Genomic DNA, 21,746 nt, shown 5'->3' on the forward strand with positions numbered 1-21,746 from the left:
GGGGTGGGGAGCTGCCGCAGGGGGAGCTGCTCGGGCGGAGGAGGAGCGGGGGGCTGCCGCAGGGCTGGGAGCTGCTGCTGGGGGGCTCCCCAGGTGGGGAGCTCCCCAGGTGGGGAGCTGCCGCAGAGGGGGCTCTCCGGCTCTTCCCCATGGCTCCGCCACCTGCTCCGCCCCAACCCCGCCCCGGCTCCCCCGAAGATTGCAGCCAGGCCCGACCCTGCACTCACCGCATGGTAAGTGGAGCGACTCGGCCCCAGCCTGCTCCGCTCCCCTGGTTCCCAGCTGCGCTGCCAGCAAGTGCTGGGGGGGCAGTTCCCTCCTCCCTCCTCTCCCCAAGCCTGGGAGCCAGGGGAGCAGAGCAGGCTGGGGCCCCAGGCCTCCGTGGGGGACAGGTGGCTGCCTATTTCCTGTGGGAAGTGGAGTGACCTGGCCCCAGCCTGCTCCGCTCCCCTGGCTCCCAGGCTTGGGGGGAGGGGGGAACCGCTCCCTCACACTTGCCGGCCAGCCCCCTTCTCCCCCAGAGGCCTGGGACCAGCCCCCCCTTCCCATGGAGGCCTGGGGTGGGGCCCCACACAGCCCCCCTGCAGAGGCCTGGGGCTGCGTAGGGCACCAAAATAGCTAGGGCGGCCCTGGCTCCCCAGGCCGGAGGGGGGGCGCAAGGTGGAAGTTTCGCCTAGGGAGCGAAATATCCTTCCACCGGCCCTGCATGTAATGGATTTGGGGAAAAAAATCTAAATTCTTTGGATTTTCCCCAAATCTTAAGTGTTAGGTTCAAACACCAGCTACATGATCTCCATGCACAGTTCAGGGGACAGTCCAATGCTCAAATGTTATGAGAAATCTTGCATAGAAAGTATATGGTCTATGCTTGATATTAAGGACAGTTTTACTGAACTGAAAATGGTTTGAATTACCAAAAGATGATCAACAGACCAAATAAAGCTTTTTGCATGACTTTTTTATTTAAGGTTCATAAACCAAGAAAATATCCAGTGTAAATACATGTTTAAGTTTTAAGTGGGCTACAAGGTCAAACACTTTGTTTTTAAAAATAGTTTAGTAACGTTTTATTGGGTTTCTAAATAAAATGTGGCTTCTTTCACAGCCCTTGAAGCCTCAGTGCTTTGACATCTTACCTATAAAAGCAAACATAGTTGCTGTTATTCTTTACAATATGAAGTTCACAGATCTTTGAGCACAGTTCTGTAGAAGGTGGAGAGAATAGTATCAACAGTGGCAAAGCAAAGATCCATCAAAATGAAATCTGACATGAATGTCAGTTCTTCTATGTCTAACTTTAAATAAAATGCTACATAACACTTGGTTTTATTTATTCTTTATCTAGTTTTCTATTAGGAATGGTTTTCCCACAAATCCTATGTGATTGTTTTATTTCCATTCTAACTGAGGCAGTTATATATAATGCTCCATAGTGCATGAAAAATGCAGCAGGGAGAGAAGCAGTAATTTGAGATCCATCACTGAAATAATCCTAATATGGAATACCTATAACCAGAGGTAGAGCTCAACTCAGATGCCACACACAGTTTTAATTAAAGTTCTGCTTGACCTGACCACTTGTCTAGAGTTACAACAACGTGTTGCAACACAAGATGCTTATTGTATGGGTCCTAGACTGGGAGTCTCACTGCCCAACCTGGTATTGCTGCCAAAGCAATGCATTCAGTCCTAAAAACTGAAGGTTTGTGGGGCTAGAAGGCACTTCACTTTCCTCCCTGATATTCCCACTCCAGTGGAAGTGGACAGCAGCACCTGTAGCTGTCCTCTGCTGGTCTCCACAGCACAGGGTCTTTGAGGAAGTGAGCATTCTTGATACTCAAAGAAGAGACCAACTGACTTGCCCAAGGTCATAGAATCATAGAATATCAGGGTTGGAAGGGACCTCAGGAGGTCACTGAGTCAGTGGCTCACTAGTGGTCAGAATCATCAAGATATCCAAATATAGGCTAGCAAAAACACACAATCATTTGAAGGCATCCATTACTAAGATCAGGCATTCTCAACATTTTTCCATGCAGGGCATCTTGTCATGGTCCTAGTCCCACAAGCCTTTGAGTCATGGTAAGAAATTGAAGCTGGTTTTGGCAGCAAGAGTGGGTGTTGGGTTGTTTTATGGGATGCGGGTTGTTGGATGTGGTAGCAGGAACTACTGAATTGGCATTGGAGCTGCCTCTTCCTCTCTACCCTGCTACCGAAAAGCATCATTAATTTGCTTCTGTGCTACGTGCAACTGGGGACAAGGCACCTGACTCCTAACTATGTTTGAGCAGAGTTTTCCTGGAACACATCATGGCACAGGCATGTAGGAGGGAAGGGAAGGGAAGGGAAAAGACAATTACCTTTTCCATAACTGGTGTTCTTTGAGATGTGTTGCTCATGTCCATTCCACAGTAGGAGTGCATGCTCACCATGTGCACAAGTGCAGGAAGCTTTTTCCCCTAGCAGTACCCATAGGGGAGTGCCTCTAGTGACCCCTGGAGTGGCACCTCTATGGCGCGGTTTAAGGGGAGCTGCGTGCTCCCCCCACCCTCAGTTTCTTCTTGCCAGACAACTCCAACAGAGCAGAAAGAGGGCAGGATGTGGAATGGACATGAGCAACACATCTCGAAAAACACCAGTTATGGAAAAGGCAATTGTCTTTTCTTCTTAGAGTGATTGCTCATGTGCATTCCACAATAGGTGATTCCAAGCAATATCTGTTGGGTTGGAGGTGCGTAGGAGTTCACAGACTCTCGGGACGGAGTACATCCCTGCCGAACCCAGCATCCTCCCTGGTTTGGGAGACGATCGCATAATGCTAGGTGAATGTGTGAACCTAAGACCACGTGGCAGCCCTGCAAATGTCCTGAATGGGAACATGGGCTAAAAAGGCAGCCGACAAGGCTTGTGTCCCGGTCGAGTGTGCCCTCACAATTGGTGGTGGGGGAACTCCCGCCAGGTCGTAACAGGTACGAATACACAAAGTGATCCAATTGGAGAGCCGCTGAGTGGAGATCGGCCGACCTCTCATGCGTTTGGCCAAGGCGATGAACAGCTGTGAGGACTTCCTGAACAGCTTAGTCTGCTCCACATAAAAGGCCAGAGCCATGTGGAGATGGCACTGCTTGCTGGAGGCATGGGGCTTGGGACAGAGCACCAGCAGGAAGATGTCCTGACCCATGTGGTAGGTGGAGACCACCTTGGGGAGGAACGAAGGATGTGGTCGGAGCTGGACCTTATCCTTATGGAACACCATGTACGGGGGCTTGGAGGTCAGGGCCCTGAGCTCTGAGACCCATCTAGCTGACGTGATCACCACCAGGAAGGCTACCTTCCATGAGAAGTGTGACCAGGAGCACGTAGCTAGCGTCTCAAATGGGGGACCTGTCAACTGGGCCAGCACCAAGTTCAGGTTCCACTGCAGGACTGGGGGAAGAGACGATCCAATCCCTTAAGTAATCAACCAATCATAGAATGGGAGAATACTGTGTGCCCCTGCACCGATGGGTGGAAGGCCGATATGGCCACCAAGTGCACCTTGACGGACGAGGGCGCTGGACCTTGGGCTCTAAGGTGAAGGAGGTAGTTAAAATAAGTTGGATCAGAGCAGCCACAGACAAAACGCCCCATCGGCTGCCCACCGGGAAAACTGAGAACACTTCGCCAGATAGGCCCAGCGTGTGGAGGGCTGTCTGCTTTCCAGGAGAATGCACTGAACCCCTTCCAAGCATGTACTTTCCTCCCAGCCTAACCATTGAGCAGGCACGCCATGAGGTGGGGTGCCGCTAGGTTGGGGTGGAGGAGGCGGCCCTGGTCCCAGGAGAGCAGGTCCGGGCAGGACGGCAACAGCCATGGTGGGGTTACTGCTAGGCTCGTGAGAGTCCCATACTAATGTTGCCTGGGCCATGCTGGAGCGATCAGGAGAACCCAGGCCCTGTCCGTTTTTATCTTCTCCAAGACCTTGCCGATCAGCGGGATCGGGGGGAAGGCATAGAGAAGCTAGCCTGACCAAGATAGGAGGAAGGCATCGGAGATAGCACCCACGCCCAACCAACCCCCCACCCACCTCCGGAGCAGAAACAGGGACACCTGTGGTTCTGCTGAGTAGCGAACAGGTCCACTTGGTGAGTTCCCCACTCTCGGAAAATCCTGTGCACCACCTCTGGGTGTAGTGACCACTCGTGGTGAGAGGAGACGTCTCGATTCAGGCGATCCGCCCACGAGTTCCAGGCACCTGGTAAGTGGTGGGCTTGTAGGCAAATGTCATGGGCTATACAAAAGTCCCACAGCCTAAGGGCTTCCTGTCAGAGGAGCAGGCCCCGCCTTGCCTGTTGATGTAAAACATCGAGGCTATGTTGTCCGTGAGAACCCTGGCCACTCTGCCCTACAGGTGTGAGTGGAAAGCCATGCATGCCAGCTGGACCACCCTGAGCTCTTTGACGTTTACATGCAGGGCAAAGTCCTGCGTGGACCACAGACCTTGCGTCTGAACATTCCCCACAGGGGCTTCCCACAGCAGGTCTGATGCATTGGACACCAGCTCCACCGATGGGGGCCTGCCCCTGAATGGGACCCTATGGAGCATGTTCCCTGGGGAGGATCACTGGGATGTGATCACCGGTTCAGGCACAGTGAGGACCTTGTCCATTCTGTCTCTAGACTGGGAGAACACTGAGGCCAACCAGAGCTGGAGGGGCCTCATCCTGAGCCTGGCATAGTGAACCACAAATGTGCACGCCGACATGTGACCCAGGAGCTGGAGGAACGCTCTGGCTATAGTCACAGGGAACCTTGTGACTATGTCGATGAGCCCTTTCAGGGTCTCAAATCTGTCCGGTGGGAGGGAGGCCCTAGCCAATGTAATGTCTAGGATTGCCCTGATAAACTCTATGCGCTGCACCGGGACTAACATGGATTTGGGACTAACCCAGGCCCTGGGTGGTGCATGTGGACAGGAGGAGTGCCACGTGATCCCGCACCTGCGACCTGGAGCTGCCCTTGATCAGCCAGTCGTTGAGATAGGGGAAGATCTGAACCCCACAACTTCTGAGGTAGGCCACCACAGACATGCACTTTGTGAATACCCTGGGAGCAGTGGCAGGTCAAACGGGAGGACCGTAAATTGGTAGTGTTCCTGCTCCACCATGAAATGGAGGAAATGCCTGTGCCCCTCAAATATATGAATGTGGAAGTATGCGTTCTGCAGATCAAGGGCAGCATACCAGTCCCCGGGATCCAGGGAGGGCATGATGGAAGCCAGGGAGACCATGCAAAACTTGAGGTTTACCATGTACTGATTCAGGCCTCGCAGGTCCAGGATGGGCCTGAGCCCCCCCTTTGGCCTTCGGGATAAGGAAACAGCAGGAGTAGTACCCCTTGTGTCTGAACTCCGCTGGCACCACTTCCACCGCTCCTAGGCCAAGGAGCCGCCCCACCTCCTGCTCGAGCAGGGCCTCGTGAGAGGGATCCCCCAGGAGTGATGGGGATGGAGGATGGTTGGGCGGGGCAGAGGTAAACTGGAGGGTGTAGCCCCAGGAGACGGTGTTGAGGACCCATCGCTCCAAGATCAGCCGCAACCACTCCAGGAGAAAAGCACACAACCGGTTAAAGAAGGGAAGCTTTATTGCGGGTGGATCCCTGGTATGAACTGACATTTCCCCGCCTGTTTGCCATTGGAAGGCCCAGGCTGGGGGGCAGAGCAGGACTGCCTCTGTGGGCGTTTCTTATATTCCCATGACTTTTTACAAGGGGGATCATATTTAGAATGGGTGGCCTGAGTGGGAGCCTACTGAGGCTTAAACTTGGTCCTGGCCAGACCCAGGACATAGAGGCCCAGTGTCTTAAGCATAGTGCGGGAATCTTTCAGGCTGTGCAATTACACGTCCATCTGTTCCTCAAACAGGGCCTTGCCGTCGAACGGAAGGTCCTATAAGGAGTTCTGTGCCTCGCTGGACAGCCCTGACAGCAGGAGCCATGACACCCTCCTCATGGACACCGCGTAAGCCATAGACCTTGCAGTCGTATCCATGGCATCTGACGCTGCCTGCAGGGTCACCCTGGCAGCCACTGTACCCCTCCTCCACCAGAGCCTTGAACTCCTTCTTGTCACGCTCCTGGAGGGAGTCCTCAAATTTGGGCAGAGAGAGCCACAAATTGAACTTAGACCACCCTAGGAGGGCCTGATGATTTGCCACCCTTAACTGGAAACTCAAGGATGAATAAACCTTTCTCCCAGATGAGTCCAGACCATTTGAGTCTATATTTTTCAGAGTAGGGGCTGGTTGGCCCTGCCTCTCCCTGTGGTTGACAGACTCGACCACCAGGGAGTTGGTGGCAGGGTGGATGTATTCATGCCCCTTGGCGGGCACAAAGTACTTGCATTCTGCCCTCTTAGAGATGGGGGGCAAGAAAGCTGGGGTTTGACACAAGGCATTTGAAATTTTTGCCACCCCTTCATGGAGTGGGAGGGCCACCCTGCCCGGTGCAGAGGTCGAGAGGACATTGAAGAGGAAGTCCAAGGGCTCCTCCACCTCCTTGGCTTGAAGATTGAGGCTCGATGCCGCCCTTTTCAACAGTTCCTGGTGGGCCCTCGCCCTCCGGGCATGGAACCAGAGATGAACGCCACACCAACTCCTTTCTGGGAGGCTGAGAGAGGGAGGCCGAGGGTCTCGCCGAGGCTCCAGCCACTGAGCAAGCCACCACTGGGGGCTGCACCAGGGGCCACAGGGCCCATTGGTACCATGGTGCCAGGCAAGGAGTCCTGGTGCCGGTGATCGATGCCTGGGACTTCGGGAGCGTTGCCGTGGCGGGATACTGGAGCGAGAAAAAGAACGGGAATGGTGTCGATGCCTGTAGCACGACAGGCTATGGTAGCCTCTCGGAGATGAGGACCTACAGTGCCGTCTGTCCCGGTCTCAATGGGGCACACTCCCCTTGCGAGGTCTGCAGTCCCTCGAGGCGGAGCGGTGCCTGGAACCCCTGCCACTTGGAACCCAGCCAGACAACCTGGTGAGGGTTGACGGGGAATGGCGCAGACTGCATACGGGGCGGTCGCTGAGTGGCAAACGGCATCGGGAACATTCCCTAGACCACGAACGGTACCGACCAGGCGATGACTGTGAAGATCCAAGCAGTGGCTTGCCTCTGGACCAAGGAGCCAACAGTGGCGGTGCCCCTGGTACCGGCAGAGACACAACGTCCCAGACCACCTGCAGGGCTTCTGGCGTGGAGGGCACCAGACATCCAGGGAGGTCAGCGCTGAGTGGGCCGGGCTGCTCCACTCAACCTGAGTTGTAGGCCTGGAGGCCTACAGAGATCAAGAACTGCCCAACCTGGGTCTAGTCTCTCCCCTGGTCTTGCTCCGGTGTCTCGGCAGAGAAGACCTCTTCTTAGCCTTTTTGGCATGCCCCACGGATGGGGAGCGGTGCCGACTGGTGGAAGGTACTGAAGGGTCACCGCGTACCGACATTGCGGTACTCGATGACAACTCGGAGCGCGCACTGGAGTCGGGGTCAACATCGATTCCATCAGAATGGCTCGGAGCCAAATATCCCTTTCCTTCTTGGTCCAAGGCTTGAAGGATTTGCAAATCTTGCAGCGATCGCTGAGATGGGTTTCCCCCAGACAGCATAAACAGTCCATATGCAGATCACTCACTGGCATTGGTCGCCTGCAAGTATTGCACAACTTAAAGCCCAAGGCATGGGGCATGCCCCAACCTGGGTGCACTAAACTAAACTAACACTAGTCTAAACTACTTTAACTAAAGGTACTACTAACTATGAATGAACAAGAGTTCAAGAGGAAAGCTGCAGACAAGCTGGAGCAGAGCAGTTCCGATGCATCTTCACTGGCGGCAAGAAGGAACTGAGGGTAGGGGGAGCATGCAGCACCCCTTATACCGCGCCATAGAGGCACCACTCCAGGGGTCGCTAGTGGTGCTCCCATAGAGTACTGCTAGGGGAAAAACTTCCAGCATTGGTGCACGTGGCGAGCACGCACACCAATTGTGGAATGCACATGAGCAATCATTCAAAAAAGAACTTCTCCTTTGTTTGCTCCCTGTGGGTTCCAATGGCAACTGTGATTTTATAATTTCACCACAACTTTCAAGCCAGACCGGTGCCACTCATCTAGTATATGTACTCCCGCCATATAATACTTTTGATTCAGCCATCAGAAAACTACAGTTAACATCTTTCTGGTTCACGCCTTTGGTTCTAACCACTAGACCAAACAGTTTCAACTCACTTCACACAGGAAGACATTTAATTATTTTCAGAGATTCTATAACAACTACTTCTATTGCTCCCTCACCAACCCCCAAAAAAGGACCAACCACAGAACTACATGACTCATAGAAGCCATATGTGAAATGCACATAAATATATTAGCCACATGCAAATATATCAGAACTATAGTTTGGTTGAGAATCAATGTTAGTGCTGGTTAATCATCTTGGAAATGGTAGCCCATAAATGGAAATTAAAATGTTATACATATGCATGAACAAATTTCAAATTAAATACTGCCTTAGCCTTACCTTCCTCTCTCAACACATCTCGGATATGTCAGCTGTCCTCTGCTACACTGTATTCTAAAATCAAACACTGAAGTTGATGGTGCTCCATAATGATTCTCTTTACATAGAAATTCAATGTATTCCCCATGGAAAAAATAAGATTTGTCATCAAAACTCCATCTTAGTATTAAGTTATTTTTGTCCATTACATCCTTCGATAAAGTGCATGGTTCTTAACACAAAAAAGATACATAGTTAAACTCCTTTATAACTTAATATACAGGTTAATATTAATATATGAAACTGCATTATTTGGCTATAGCTAGTATATTAAAATTAGATACAAACACCTTCCTCCTTTCTACTCCCTTCTAAACATCAGATGATAGTACTTCTGGATGTTGCATACATATTCCAATTCTTATAGGCTTAGGAAAACAGGATAAAAAAAACTGCAGATTTGCCCAGATGTACCAAAGTCCAGAGGCTTCAGATCTCCCAAAATTGCTCAGATTGAGAACTTAATTTGAATAATGGAAATTAATATTAAAAACCTGAAACAAAAGTTGAATCAACTTTTATTGAGCTAGTCATTTTTTTTTTTTAACAAAAGTACATCTTACATACCTATGCAATCTGGTGGTGTAGTCCATTGTCCATTGGAACAATAGACTCTATTGGACCCTTGCAAAAAATGATGATCAAAACAAGTATATTCAACTGAAGAATCACTCTCATATTTTGTCAGCCGTGGGTCAATAACATCTCCATTCTTAATAATAGGGGGGGAGCCACATTTTTCTTTGGGATCTACATAAAATAAATTAGTGTCAAAAACATTAACAAAGATGTACAGTGTGTCTAAGAGCAAAATCTGGCACCCATTTAAATTCGTCTACAAGAACTTCTTACTTTGTATGCACTTAAATTCTGGAGCTGGGATTCCCAGCAAATCCTTGGGCTACAAGTGTTTAGAAAGTCTCATCCCCCTTCTGCAGGTACCCTCTCCCCCTCCCCACAAGGAAAATGTTTTATTCTGCTGTGTTCATATAATTTTAAAATACATCTTCGCTATGGAAAGGACAATTTGACCTCAAACTTCTATTGCTATTAATAGCAGAGTCTATGCCTTTACTTTTCAAGCAAAGCTATCTCAGTGTGTCTGACCTTGGTGAGTTATAAGAGGATTGCAAAAACAGCTATTGTTTTACCTTTCATAATGCATGTTGGATATATGATTTTTCCACGGGTACACTGTACTGTTAGCTGAGACTGCCTGCTGGAGGATGACAAATAGTATCCCTGTTTACATACAAAATCTATCGTTTCACCATGCAGGAAAAATAACTCTCCTTCCAGTCTCCATTTCATCTCTATGTTATTATTGCTCACATCATCCACATTAAGAGTGCATGGTTCTAGAAGACAAACATCTATGTTTATACAAATATTTCGTAACAATTCCCAAATTTAAAAGTTCTTAGCCAAAAAAGGTTTATAATTCAATGATCCTGCAAACTGATTTGAACTTTATATGAAATGCTACAACTTCTTTAGAGCTTTACTCACCATAAATCACAATTACAATAGGTAAAATTAAAGGTAAGTTGGGGAATGTAAACTGCCCCATCACAGGGGACAAACTCCTTTTGACACAAACTTTACGGGAAATCAGGCTAATTCCTGTAATTCCTGGAAATCAAGCTAATCAGTACCAATGATGCATGTGGTACCTCAGGCTGTGTTTACTGATGGTAAATAACTCACTTCTGCTGTTGACAGAGATAAGAACATTAATCCTACTTAGTTACCATAACTGGGAAAATCTTTTTAAGAGGAAAAGAGCCATCTACTGGAACTAACAGCAGTACTACAGATGCTAGATTTTGTCAGCCATTCCAGGACACGGATAGCCAACACATGGCAAATTTAACTTTTTTACTTAGATGTCTGACTGAGGAATTGATTTGAGCGGGTAGTATTTTTTAATTGTTTGGAGTGTTTGCTTTTTCTTGGTCTTCTTTTGAGTTAAATTGTTGTTACTTTAGGTCAGTTTTATTTTGGTTGTTTTTAAAGTGATAGATATGCACATTTTATTACATTAAATAAGTAAATATAATTGTATTGGTCTTCTATTTGCATAGGTGCTGGAACTAGGGATGTGTGCGGTGTTGCAGTACCCCCTGACTTGAAGTGGTTTCCATTATATACAGGGTTTACAGTTTGGTTCAATGGTTCTCAGCACCCCCACTATTCAAATTGTTCCAGCACCCTGTCTGTTTGTGCTTTACTATAAGAGTTTTCTAATAATGACATTTTAAAGAAAAACTGGTTACTACTAAGGATCTGCTCTACCATTATTACCCTCTCTGTATGTATACTAATTTTTTCCTGCAAATTTAGTTCTCATGAAAGGTGTTGAGAAACAGCACAGGAGAATAAAGTCTCTGATTATCCAGAGAAAAGCTACAGCCTGGGAAATGACCATGCAAACTGCCCCACCACTATTCCTCAAAACTGACCACTAGGCAAAAATTCAAGAGGCGAGAGAAGGATTCATTCTTTCAGCCATCAAGTACTTGTCTCAGCAAGTCTACAAAGAAAGATATCATAGTGGTAGCAGTTTGTGTGATGCAGGCATTATCCACCTGGAATTTAACTGAGACCACAGCATTTCCCATAGAGCTATATGGGTTGTTTTTTTTTTTCCAGAGTCTTATCAATCATGAATAATCTAATAATACATCTAGTTTTTCACCAAGACTTACCTAAACAAGTTGGCTGAGCTGTCCACTTTCCTTGTACACAATGAACAGTTTCAGGACCCTCCAATATGTGGTACCGATGGCATCTGTATTTTACTGAGGAACCTGTTGTGTAGTTTGTCAATAATGGTCCAAAACTAGCACCACTTTTAATTGCAGGTGGAGAGGGGCAGGTTTCCCGTGTTTCTAAGAGAAGAACCGTAGCTATAATCTGTATCTGTACACAACAATTCTCTCAAATGATAGTACCAGAATCAATGTAACTAGATTTCTGAGAAGGAAATTAAAACTACAGAATAAATGTAGATTGGGGTAACAAACAAAATTGCAACTTCTTCCAACAATTTAGCTGCTATTTCTTTCTTTCTTTCTTTCTTAAAGGGTTACAAAAAGGAACAGAAGCACCAACACATGTAAATGCCTTACTGAGTCACCATGCAGTCTCATTGCCATACTTATCCTACCTGTACCATTCCCCCATCCAAATCCTCTTTGTTTTTGACTCTCACTTCTTGGGTCATGCTGAATTTAGATTGTATGTTTGTCTGGGACGGGAGTGTCTTTACTTGTTTTCTGAGGTGTTTATCACATTTCTGGCAGCTTGAAAAAATAAAGAGTTGAAAAGATATGAACTCTATCATGAAACGATTAAAGTTCATGATTCTAAGAAACGGTAGGAGGGAAACAGCAGAATAAAGACAAAAAGGCTTTAGCAAACAGAGAATTGGTAGATAAGATGCTGTGGGAAGCAAGTCTAAGTGAAAACAGATCAGGAGAGTTGGCAGTTTTTTAAAAGAAACATTATTAAGGGCACAAGAGCATAGGAAAGGTAGGAAGTATGGTAAGAGACCACCCTGACTTAACCAAGATATTGTCAAGACCTAAAATTCAAGAGTGATATAAGAAGTGGAAACTAGGTCAAACTATGAAAAAGCAGTTACTCACTTTCTTGTAACTGTTGCTCATATCCATTCCAGTTAGGTGTGTGTGCACAGCGTGCACAGTTGTCAAAGTTTTTCCCCTAACAGCACCCGTCAGGTCAGCAGTGGAGCCCCCTGGAGTGGCACCTTGATGACTGTAACAGGGTGCCAGCCTGAGAGGCTGAACCAGCCCCTGTTAGCTCAGAACCTGCTAGCGCAGCTCCCATCAAGGGGAGCTGGCAGGGTGTGGCTCATTAAAGGAGACTAAGAGTAATCACCTGTGAGCCTGGTGGGAAGAAGGCCTATAAAGCTGGCAGGAAGGAAGTGAGAGGGGTAGAACAGGAGGAGTAAGGAGTGAGGAACTGCTGCTCCTAGATAGCAACAGGAACTAGCTGTCCACCGGGTGACTACCTAACTCCTATTGAATTGTACAGAATTGTATATAGATGGTGGTGGGAACGAACACAGGGAAATAAAAGAACACTGGGTTTAGCAAAGTAAGAGGTCTCCGGCTGATTTGTACCACGAGCAAGGCGCTCAATATATGACCCTGCCTCAGTTCCTTCTTGCCAGTTACTGCGACAGAGGGGAAGGCGGGCGGGCGGGTCTGGAAAGGATATGAGCAACACATCTCGAAGAACAGTTACGAGAAGGTGAGTAACCATTTTTTCTTCATTGAGTGCTTGCTCATATCAATTCCAGTTAGGTGACTCCCAAGCCCTACCTATGCGGTGGGGTCAGAGCTATGGTACGACAGACTAGAGCACTGCTCTGCCGAAGGTTTCATCATCACTAGCGTACTGGGTGATGGCGTAGTGAGCGGCGAAAGTGTGTGCTGAGGACAACATCATTGCCCTGAAGATCTCTTGAATCAGCACCTGGGCCAGGAATGCCGTCGATGAGGCCTGTGCTCTTGTGGAGTGAGCCGTGAGAGCCGGGGCCGGAATGTTGGCTAACTCATAGCAGATAGCGATGCAGGAGATAATCCATGGTGAGATCCTCTACAATGAGACCAGGAGACCTTTCATACGGTCTGCCACCACCACAAATAGCTGGTTCAACTTTTGGAACAGCCTCGTGCATTCGATATAAAAGGCAAGCACCTGTCAAACATCCAGAGAGTGGAGCATCTGCTCCTGGCTGCTCGCATGAGGTTTGGGATAAATACAGGCAGGAAAATGTCCTGGTTGGAGTGAAACTGGGACATGACCTTTGGAAGGAAAGCCGAGTGAGTTCTGAGCTGCACCTTGTCTTTGAAGAAGACTGTGTATGGAGGGTCATAAGTGAGGGCCTTGAGCTCCAAGACTCTCCTTGCCGAAGTAATGGCAATTAGAAAGGTGACCTTCTATGAAAGATACAGGAGTAAGCAATTTGCCAAAGGTTCAAAGGGAGGTCCCATCAGTTTCAAAGGAGCCAGGTTGAGGTTCCATGTAGGGATCAGCTGCCGAACATGTGGGTATAGATGCTCTAGGCCCTTGATGGGGACCTGCAACAGTGAAGTGCAGCCCTGGGAGCACCAGATCGCAAACCTCTTCCACTTTGCCAGATAGGTGGCCTAGTAGAGGGCGTCCTGCTACTGAGCAGAACTTCCCTGACTGGCTGTGAGCACATGAGCTCCATGGGGTTTAGCCATGAAGCTTCCAGGCCGTGAGGTTGAGAGACTGGAGGTCTGGGTGACGACGGCATCGGTGGTCCTGGGTGATCAGGTCTGGGAACAGCGGCAATGTGACTAGAGCATACATCGACAGCTCCATGAGTGTGGTGTACCAGTGCTGGCGTGGCCACAGCGGCTCTACTGCTATGACCACCGCCTTGTCCCTGCAGATCTTGAGCAGGATTTTGTGTACGAGCAGAAATGGGAACAAGTACAGCAGATGATCTGATCGTGACAGGAGGAAAGTGTCCGCAATGGAGGCTTGGCTGTGGTTCTGGAAGAAGCAGAACCACTGGCACTTCCTGTTGCTTTGAGTAGTGAAGAGATCGATGTGAGAAGATCCCCATCTCTGGAAGATGGTTAGGGAAAACAAGGAGAACTTGCTAAACAAGCCACCACAGATCCAACACCATTCACTGGCAGTAAGAAGGAAAAAACAGTTACCTTTTCCATAATTGGTGTTTTTCAAGTTGTGTTGCTCATGTCTATTCCACAGTAGGTGTGCGTGCTTGCACCGGTGCCGGAAGTTTTCCCCTAGCAGTACCCATAGGGGGGGAGTGCCCCACAACCCCTGGAGTGGCGTCTGCCTAGCGCGGTATAAGGGGAGCTGCACGCTCCCCCCACCCTCAGTTCCTTCTTGCCAGACAACTCCGACAGAAGGGAAGGAGGGCGGGATGTGGAATAGACATGAGCAACACATCTTGAAGAACACCAGTTACGGAAAAGGTAACTGTCTTTTCTTCTTCGAGTGATTACTCATGTGTATTCCACAGTAGGTGATTCCAAGCTATATCTGTTGGAGGTGGGTAGGAGTTCACAAGTTCCCAGGATAGAGTAGTTATCAATAGTTCACAATCAACTTTGAAGGGCGTATCGAGTAAGGTCCAGTTCTATTTATTTACCACATAAATAATTTGGATAATGACATAGAGAATACACTTATAAAGTTTGTGGATGATACCAATCTGGAAGGGGTTGCAAGCCCTTTGGAGGGCAGGATTAGAATTCAAAATGAACTTGAAAACTGGAGAAATGATTTTAAATAAATCGAATGAAATTCAATAAGGACAAATGCAAAGTATACACTTAGGAAGGAATAATCAATTGTACAAATACAAAATGATCTGGGGGTTATAGTGGATCACAAACTAATTATGAGTCAACATTGTAATACTGTTTCAAATAAAGCAACATCATTCTGGGGTATATTAGCAGGAGTGTGGTAAGCAGGACATGGGAAACAATTCTTCCACTCTACTCAGCACTGATAAGACCTCAATTGGAATACCATGTCCAGTTCTGAGCAGGACACTTCAGCAAAGGGATGAACAAATTGAAGAATGTCCAGAGAAGAGCAACAAAAAGGTTAAAGGTCTAGAAAACATGAACTATGAGGAAAGATTGAAAATATTGGGCTTGTTTAGTCTGGAGAAGAGAAGATGGAGGGGGCACCTGATAACAGTCTTCAAGTACCTAAAAAACATTGTTATAAAGATGAGGGTGATGAACTGTTCTCCTTAACTACTGAGGAGAGGCCAAGTAATAATGGTCTTAAATTGCAGCAAGAGATATTTAGGTTAGACATTAGGAAAAAACTTCCTAACTGTAAGGAACTGTAAGCAACCGAACAAATTACCTATGGAGGTTGTGCAATCTCAGTCACTGAAAGTTTAGACAGTACTTAGTACAGGGGACTGGACTAGATGACCTATTGAGGTCCCTTCCAGTCCTACATTTCTATGAGTCTATGATATCATAGAAGCCATTAAGCAAAAGAGCAACTCATGAAGCCTCATAGTTTGAATATTTCAAAATATATAAGCAGCATGGACAAGAAAACAGTTATAAAATATTTAAATACAAGTGCCAGCACCAGTAATTAACTGAAATATAACTGCAAATACAGTATACAATTTATTGTGATTAATGACAAGTAATAATGACCATTAATCTATCCATCCAGGTTGTTCTATCAACAATCTCCGTAGTATCAGAGCACCTCCCAAGGATGAGGAATTATAACACTGCAAGCAGAATACTTACCAATACATTTAGGAGGTGATGTCCATTTTCCCATTTTACAGGTTATTACACTTGACCCATTTATCCTGTAGCCATGATCACAATTGTATCTAATAGTGTCTCCTGTGTAATACATCTTGTCCTCAGTTATTGCTGTACCCTTCTCAATAGAAGGTGGCTGATCACATGGTATTTTTTCTTTGGCTTCTAAAACTACAGCAAAAAAATTGGAAACATCTCTCTCAAATTATTCATATTTACAAACTATTTCCTTCCCACCAGACACCACATCCAAATGCCCAAGAAAAAAAAAAGATTGGCCTTATAGACTGTCCAGCTGGCTAATAAATCAGGGATCTGGTGGAGCAGTTGGGACCAGTGGGGATCAGACATAAAATTTGGATTCAGATTTAAATCCATCTTCAGATCCTGGCTCTTCCCTCATCCTGTCCCAAAATTATCAATACCAAGTTCTTACATAAACACTTCTCACGCATAGGCATCAAAGCACTTTACAAGGGATGTAAATATCATCACCCCAATTTTAAAGATGGGGAAACTGAGACACAGACATGAAGATTAAGATATGTTTTGAACTTGGGTTTTACTTCAGCTCCAAACATTTGTAAAGCAACTACTAACCAATGCAACTTGGGGGTGAAGTCCATTTTCCATTCTCACACTGGATTTCTTCTGATCCTCTCATTGTAAAATTAAACTGACATGCTAAATGTACTTTGGCTCCATTATGATATGTTCTTAAATCTGTGAGTATATTCGCATTGGGAGGCTGAGGTGGAGGAGGGCATTTATTTCTTCTATCTAGAAAGAAAACACGTATTTGGACATGTGGTGGAGGCTTCAATCAGATCATCTCTATCAGAAAAGCAAACTGGTTTCTTAAGGTTTACACACACATGCATATCCATGCCAGAGAAACAAACGTGGTGAAGAAACAATAGACGCAGAACCTGGAGAGCTCTGGGTGACACATTTTGTTCCGATTTTTACCTCAAGAGTCTAGTTTACCACAGTTGGACCTGACACGCATAACCAGCACTATAACAGACATTTTTGGGGAGATGGTGCTATTTTCATAGGTTGAAACTCTCAATATAAATCCTTAGTAAAAAAGTCTTTACAGACTGGTTAAGGAAATCCTCCTCTACAATCCAGATATAGGGCATCAGTGCAGCTTGTCCACAGCTTCTTGTCCTGCAAGCAACCATAGCCTGCGGTATCCACCCCAAAATGATTTTTGTTTTTGTTGATCGGGGGGAGGAGGGGGAGGGTTGCTAGTGATCATTGTAGTTGATGGACACAGTGGTCACGTTCACTTTTCTGAACTGTTCACCAAACCTCCCCTGCTGAGCTTAGGTCCATGATGAACAAAGGACTACAGAGTCCCACTATGCTTACCCCCCTACTTTCTAGGGGTTCCCCAGGTATTGTCACTCTACTGTAGCCACAGAAAAGGGACATTAATCAAACCCACAGACTCAGCCAACCACATAGTTCAATAGAGTTTAAAAGAGATTGGATTTGACCCAGTGATTTTAACAATCCAGTTTACTGATAATTGCAATGCAGTTCTCACCCCAATGCCGTTTAAAAATTGGATGTAATTTTCTCTTTCCACTGAAAACTAAAATTTGGAGTCCACAGGTAAAGGTCACAGTCAGTCAATTTTAAAAAGTATTGAACTTAATTTTGAAACACATACTGCTTATTCAGACCATGTCCTAGATTTAAGAAAATCAACATCCCATAGCCACAGGTACTTTAGCCTTCAGCTGCATTAGACTGTTCTGTAAATATCAGTTGTGAATGTGAACCAGTTCAGAAGTTTAATCTGACAGTTTCAGTTAAAGCATTTTATCTATTAGTAATAAGAATACAAGAATGTTTATGAAAGTAAAGTTAAACAACACTGAGGGTAAGAAATCATTACAAAAATGTATGGTAAAAGGAATGTTACAGATTGGGCTTAAACCAACAAAAATTAGAGCTGTCAAGCAATTAAAAAAATAAATTGCAATTAATTGCAGTTTTAATCCCACTGTTAAACAATGATAGAACACCATTTATTTGAATATTTTTGGAGGTTTTCTATATTTTCAAATATAGGCTTGATGCTGGGGGCTCTGGGCTTCAGTCTCCTCGAGACACAGGGCTCCGGCCTTCAGCCACCTGCAAAGCTACACCCTGGGGCTGCCGCCGATACCTCCCTCCACGCCCAGAGGTAAGCGATTAACACGTTAATTTTCTTTTTACTCAATCGCAGGCATTAATTGCGATTGACAGCCCTAATAAAAATGATGAGATGGAATTGTAAACTGTGACCCAGGACCCAACACCTCAAGTATACACTACTACAGAGCATATCACATAACTGGAAGAAAGCTAATCTTGTGCCAATTTTTTCAAAGGGTAAACGGGGAGACCTGGGTAATTAGACAATTGTCAGCCTTACATCGATCCTGGGAAAGAAAATGGAGAGGCTGATACAGTACTTGATAAATCAAGAATTAAAGGAAGGTAATGTAATTAACGCAAATCAACATGGATTTATGGAAAACAGATCCTGTCAAACTAACTAGATTTTTTTTTTTAAATGAGATTACAGGTTTGGTCGACAAAGATAATAGTGTTGACGCAATATACATTTAGCCTTCTGTAAGGTGTTTGACTTGGTACCACACATTTTGATTAAAAACTAGGATGATATAAAATTAACATGGCACCTATTAAATGGATTAAAGATTGGCTAACTGATAGGTCTCAAAACATAATTGTAAACAGGGAGTTGTCACTGAGTAAGTGCGTTTCCAGTGGGATGCTACAGTAATCAGTTCTTGGCTCTATAGCATTTAATATTTTTATCAATGACCTGGAAGAAAACAAAATAATCACAGATAAAGTTTGAAGCTGACACAAATTGGGGGAGTGGTAGGTAATGAAGAGGACCAGTCACTGATTCAGAGAGATCTGGATTGCTTGGTAAACGACACAAAACAATATGCATTTTAATACAGCTGAATGTAAATGTATACATCTAAGAATGAAGAATGTAGGTCACACTTACAGGATAGAGGACTCTATCTGGGGAAGCAGTGACTCTGAAAAAGGTTTGGGAGTCATAGTGTGATGCTGTGGCCAAAAGAGCTAATGCGATCTTGGGATGCATAAACAGGGGACTCTCAAATAGGAGTAAAGATGTTATTTTACAGCTCTGTATTTGGCACTGGTGCGACTGCTGCTGCAATACTGTGTCCAGTTGCGATGCCCACAATTCAAGAAGGATGTTGATGAATTGGAGAGGGTCCAAAGAAGAGCCATGAGAACGATTAAAAATATGCTTTATAGTGATAGACTCAGAGAGATCAATCTATTTAGATGATCAAAGAGAAGGTTTAGTGGTGACTTGATAACAGTCTATAAAAATCTACCTGGTGAAAAAAATTAATAATGGGTTCTATAATCAAGCATAGAAAGGTATAACATGAAGCTAGATAAATTCAGATTGGAAATAAGACGGACATTTTTGACAGTGAGAGTAATTAATCACTGGAACAATTTACCAGTTGTTGCAGTGGATTTTCCGTCACTGACAATTTGTAAATCAATATTGGATTTTTTCCCCCTAAACAATATGCTCTAGGAGTTATTTTGGGCAAGTTCTATAGCCTATGTTAAACAGGAGGTCAGACTAGATGGTCACAATGGTCCCTTCTGCCCTTGGAATCTATGGAAACCCATAAGCAAAAGTCTATTGGTGTTGTAAAAGAAATTAGCTGACTGAAATGTAAATTTGTACAAACGCTGCTACTGGGTAGCATACCCAATAATGCCATATATATGCTCTCTGCATGCCTGTCAACTCTGGAAGGGGATCACCTCACTGAGGTGGTTGTTGGAAAAATAGAGTATGGTTACATTCAAAATAATAAAAACATCTGCGACATCATAGAATGAACAGGGATCATGCACAGACATGCATCTGCCCCATTCAGAGACAAATCTATAATGGAGAGAAGTATCCACATTATTACATATAACTGAGCAAAAAACAATATGCATCCTGATGTGTGCAGATCCCACCATATAGATGTTGGTTGCATAATTTCAGGATGAAAAATGAATCAATAGCAATAAGTCTCTGGCACAACCCACAGTTTCCCAGGGTCTCCCACAGCAGCACTAATATCTGCCACAAACCCACGTGTGCAGTGACAAAAAGTTCAAGTTAAAGCTGCCGTAAGCATGTTCAATTTGCCCCCAGTTTATTCTGTTTTTGAAAAGGAACAGAGAGAGAGAGAAAGAGAGAGAGAAAGAGTTGCAGGAACTTAATTTCTTCATGGAAGGCCATGCCCACTTCTGATGTGCATTCAAATCAAGCAATTCGGGTGCACCATGTTCTGACCATTACTTATTTCTTTTCAGTTGTAACTTACACTCCAAAATTAGACCTATTTTTTGCCTTTGTGTTGATGTTTTCCACATTTGATCCCCTTGAATCAACTGAGCTAGCTAAGAAATTAATCAGGGGCCTGAAACTGCTCTCACTGACATCAGTGATAAACTCTATGATTTGCCCCAGCTGCAAATGATTGTATGTTGTGAATATAAAATGCTAAGGAAAAGATCCTGATCCCACTGGAGTCAATGAGAGTTTTGCCCTTGATTTCAATGGGACAAGGATTTTCCTCTGATAGATAATATGGCATTTAACCAAAAACATACTTTCAGGTTTCAGAATTATGAGACAGTCATGAGAAGTGTTTACAGTTACATAAAAAAGTCACATTGCTATTATTATGTATTGGTCAAACCCTGACACATTAAGTTGTCACACTTGTACTACAGATGGTGCAGGTAACAATTCTTATAATAAAGGTTGCCTGACCCTTTCCATTAGAAGATGCTGTTTTCCAATTGCTTATAAAACAGTCAAATTTTAACCATTAAGGGTGAAGTTTCCTATCTTGGGTGTCTGCCTCAAGCTGACTTTTGTGGTGTTGTTGTTGTTATTAAACGATTCAGCTAAATGGTGCAGCAGTTTTCCACAACAAGACTAGGAGGAAAATAGGAGGTTCTTTTGACCATTATAAAATTTTATTTTTACAACACTTTTATTGATAAGCTCCAGAGCCTCCACTTTTTGGAGAAAGAACTTTACATTTGGCTGTGGGAAACACTGAGGTAAGTGATGAAATTTTTGCCATCTCTCTGAAAATGTGTCAGTCTCTGAAAATTGCAGTTAGTACACAGTAAGTAGAAGTTTAGAATTAGGCAGCAAATTTTCTAAAGATTATATCTGCACTGAGCATGCTCCGTCCTCTCACATATCCTACTGCATGTGACATTCCCACACAGTAACTAAGCATGCTCCATCCTCGGCTGCAAGGGCTGAGCAGGACTTTCCTTGAAATTGCTGCTCCCAGCTGCTGCAGGCCACTATGGCTTACAGAAACCAAGAGGAGGAAGAGACTCTTTCTGTTCTTTCAGTGCTCCTTCTGCTGACACCCAGGCAGTGTGCAGCCTGATTCAAATGCAGAGGGATAAAGAACTGGGAGGGGGAGCTGAGGGGGAAAGGGAAGGAGGCAGATACAGGGGCTGGAGCTTGGTGTTGGAGGGTGGAATAGTATGTGATCATGTAGTTAAAGACTATTGATGCATATGGATAAGGAGGCTGAATTAAGGTTGCACAGGCAGCCTTAATTCTGACATTTCCTAACTTTTGAGGGCTTCACTTCGAAACTTGAGGGCTACACTGACCAAGGTCAGAAACTGTGGCTGGGGTGACTGTTGAGTTGCTGGACTTAAGACCCTGAGGGTAAAAGGACACTGCCAAACTTACTTGG

General features: G+C 45.4%; 1 protein-coding gene across 1 annotated transcript in view; it reads right to left on the reverse strand.

The window, feature by feature from the left end:
• Positions 1-619: 619 nt before the first annotated feature.
• LOC117882149 (coagulation factor XIII B chain-like) overlaps positions 620-21,746 on the reverse strand; it is a 38,777-nt gene continuing 17,650 nt past the window's right edge. The window contains exons 6-12 of the mRNA XM_034780165.1: positions 16,525-16,704; positions 15,904-16,095; positions 11,290-11,472; positions 9,733-9,939; positions 9,149-9,331; positions 8,543-8,753; positions 620-1,136 (exon numbers count right to left, since the gene is read on the reverse strand). Coding sequence (XP_034636056.1) covers positions 1,133-1,136; positions 8,543-8,753; positions 9,149-9,331; positions 9,733-9,939; positions 11,290-11,472; positions 15,904-16,095; positions 16,525-16,704 — 1,160 coding nt within the window. The 3' untranslated portion in view covers positions 620-1,132. The remainder of the gene's footprint in view (positions 1,137-8,542; positions 8,754-9,148; positions 9,332-9,732; positions 9,940-11,289; positions 11,473-15,903; positions 16,096-16,524; positions 16,705-21,746) is intronic.

Source organism: Trachemys scripta, chromosome 8 (genome assembly GCF_013100865.1).
Source record: "Trachemys scripta elegans isolate TJP31775 chromosome 8, CAS_Tse_1.0, whole genome shotgun sequence".
In the NCBI taxonomy this organism is placed as follows: domain Eukaryota; kingdom Metazoa; phylum Chordata; order Testudines; family Emydidae; genus Trachemys; species Trachemys scripta.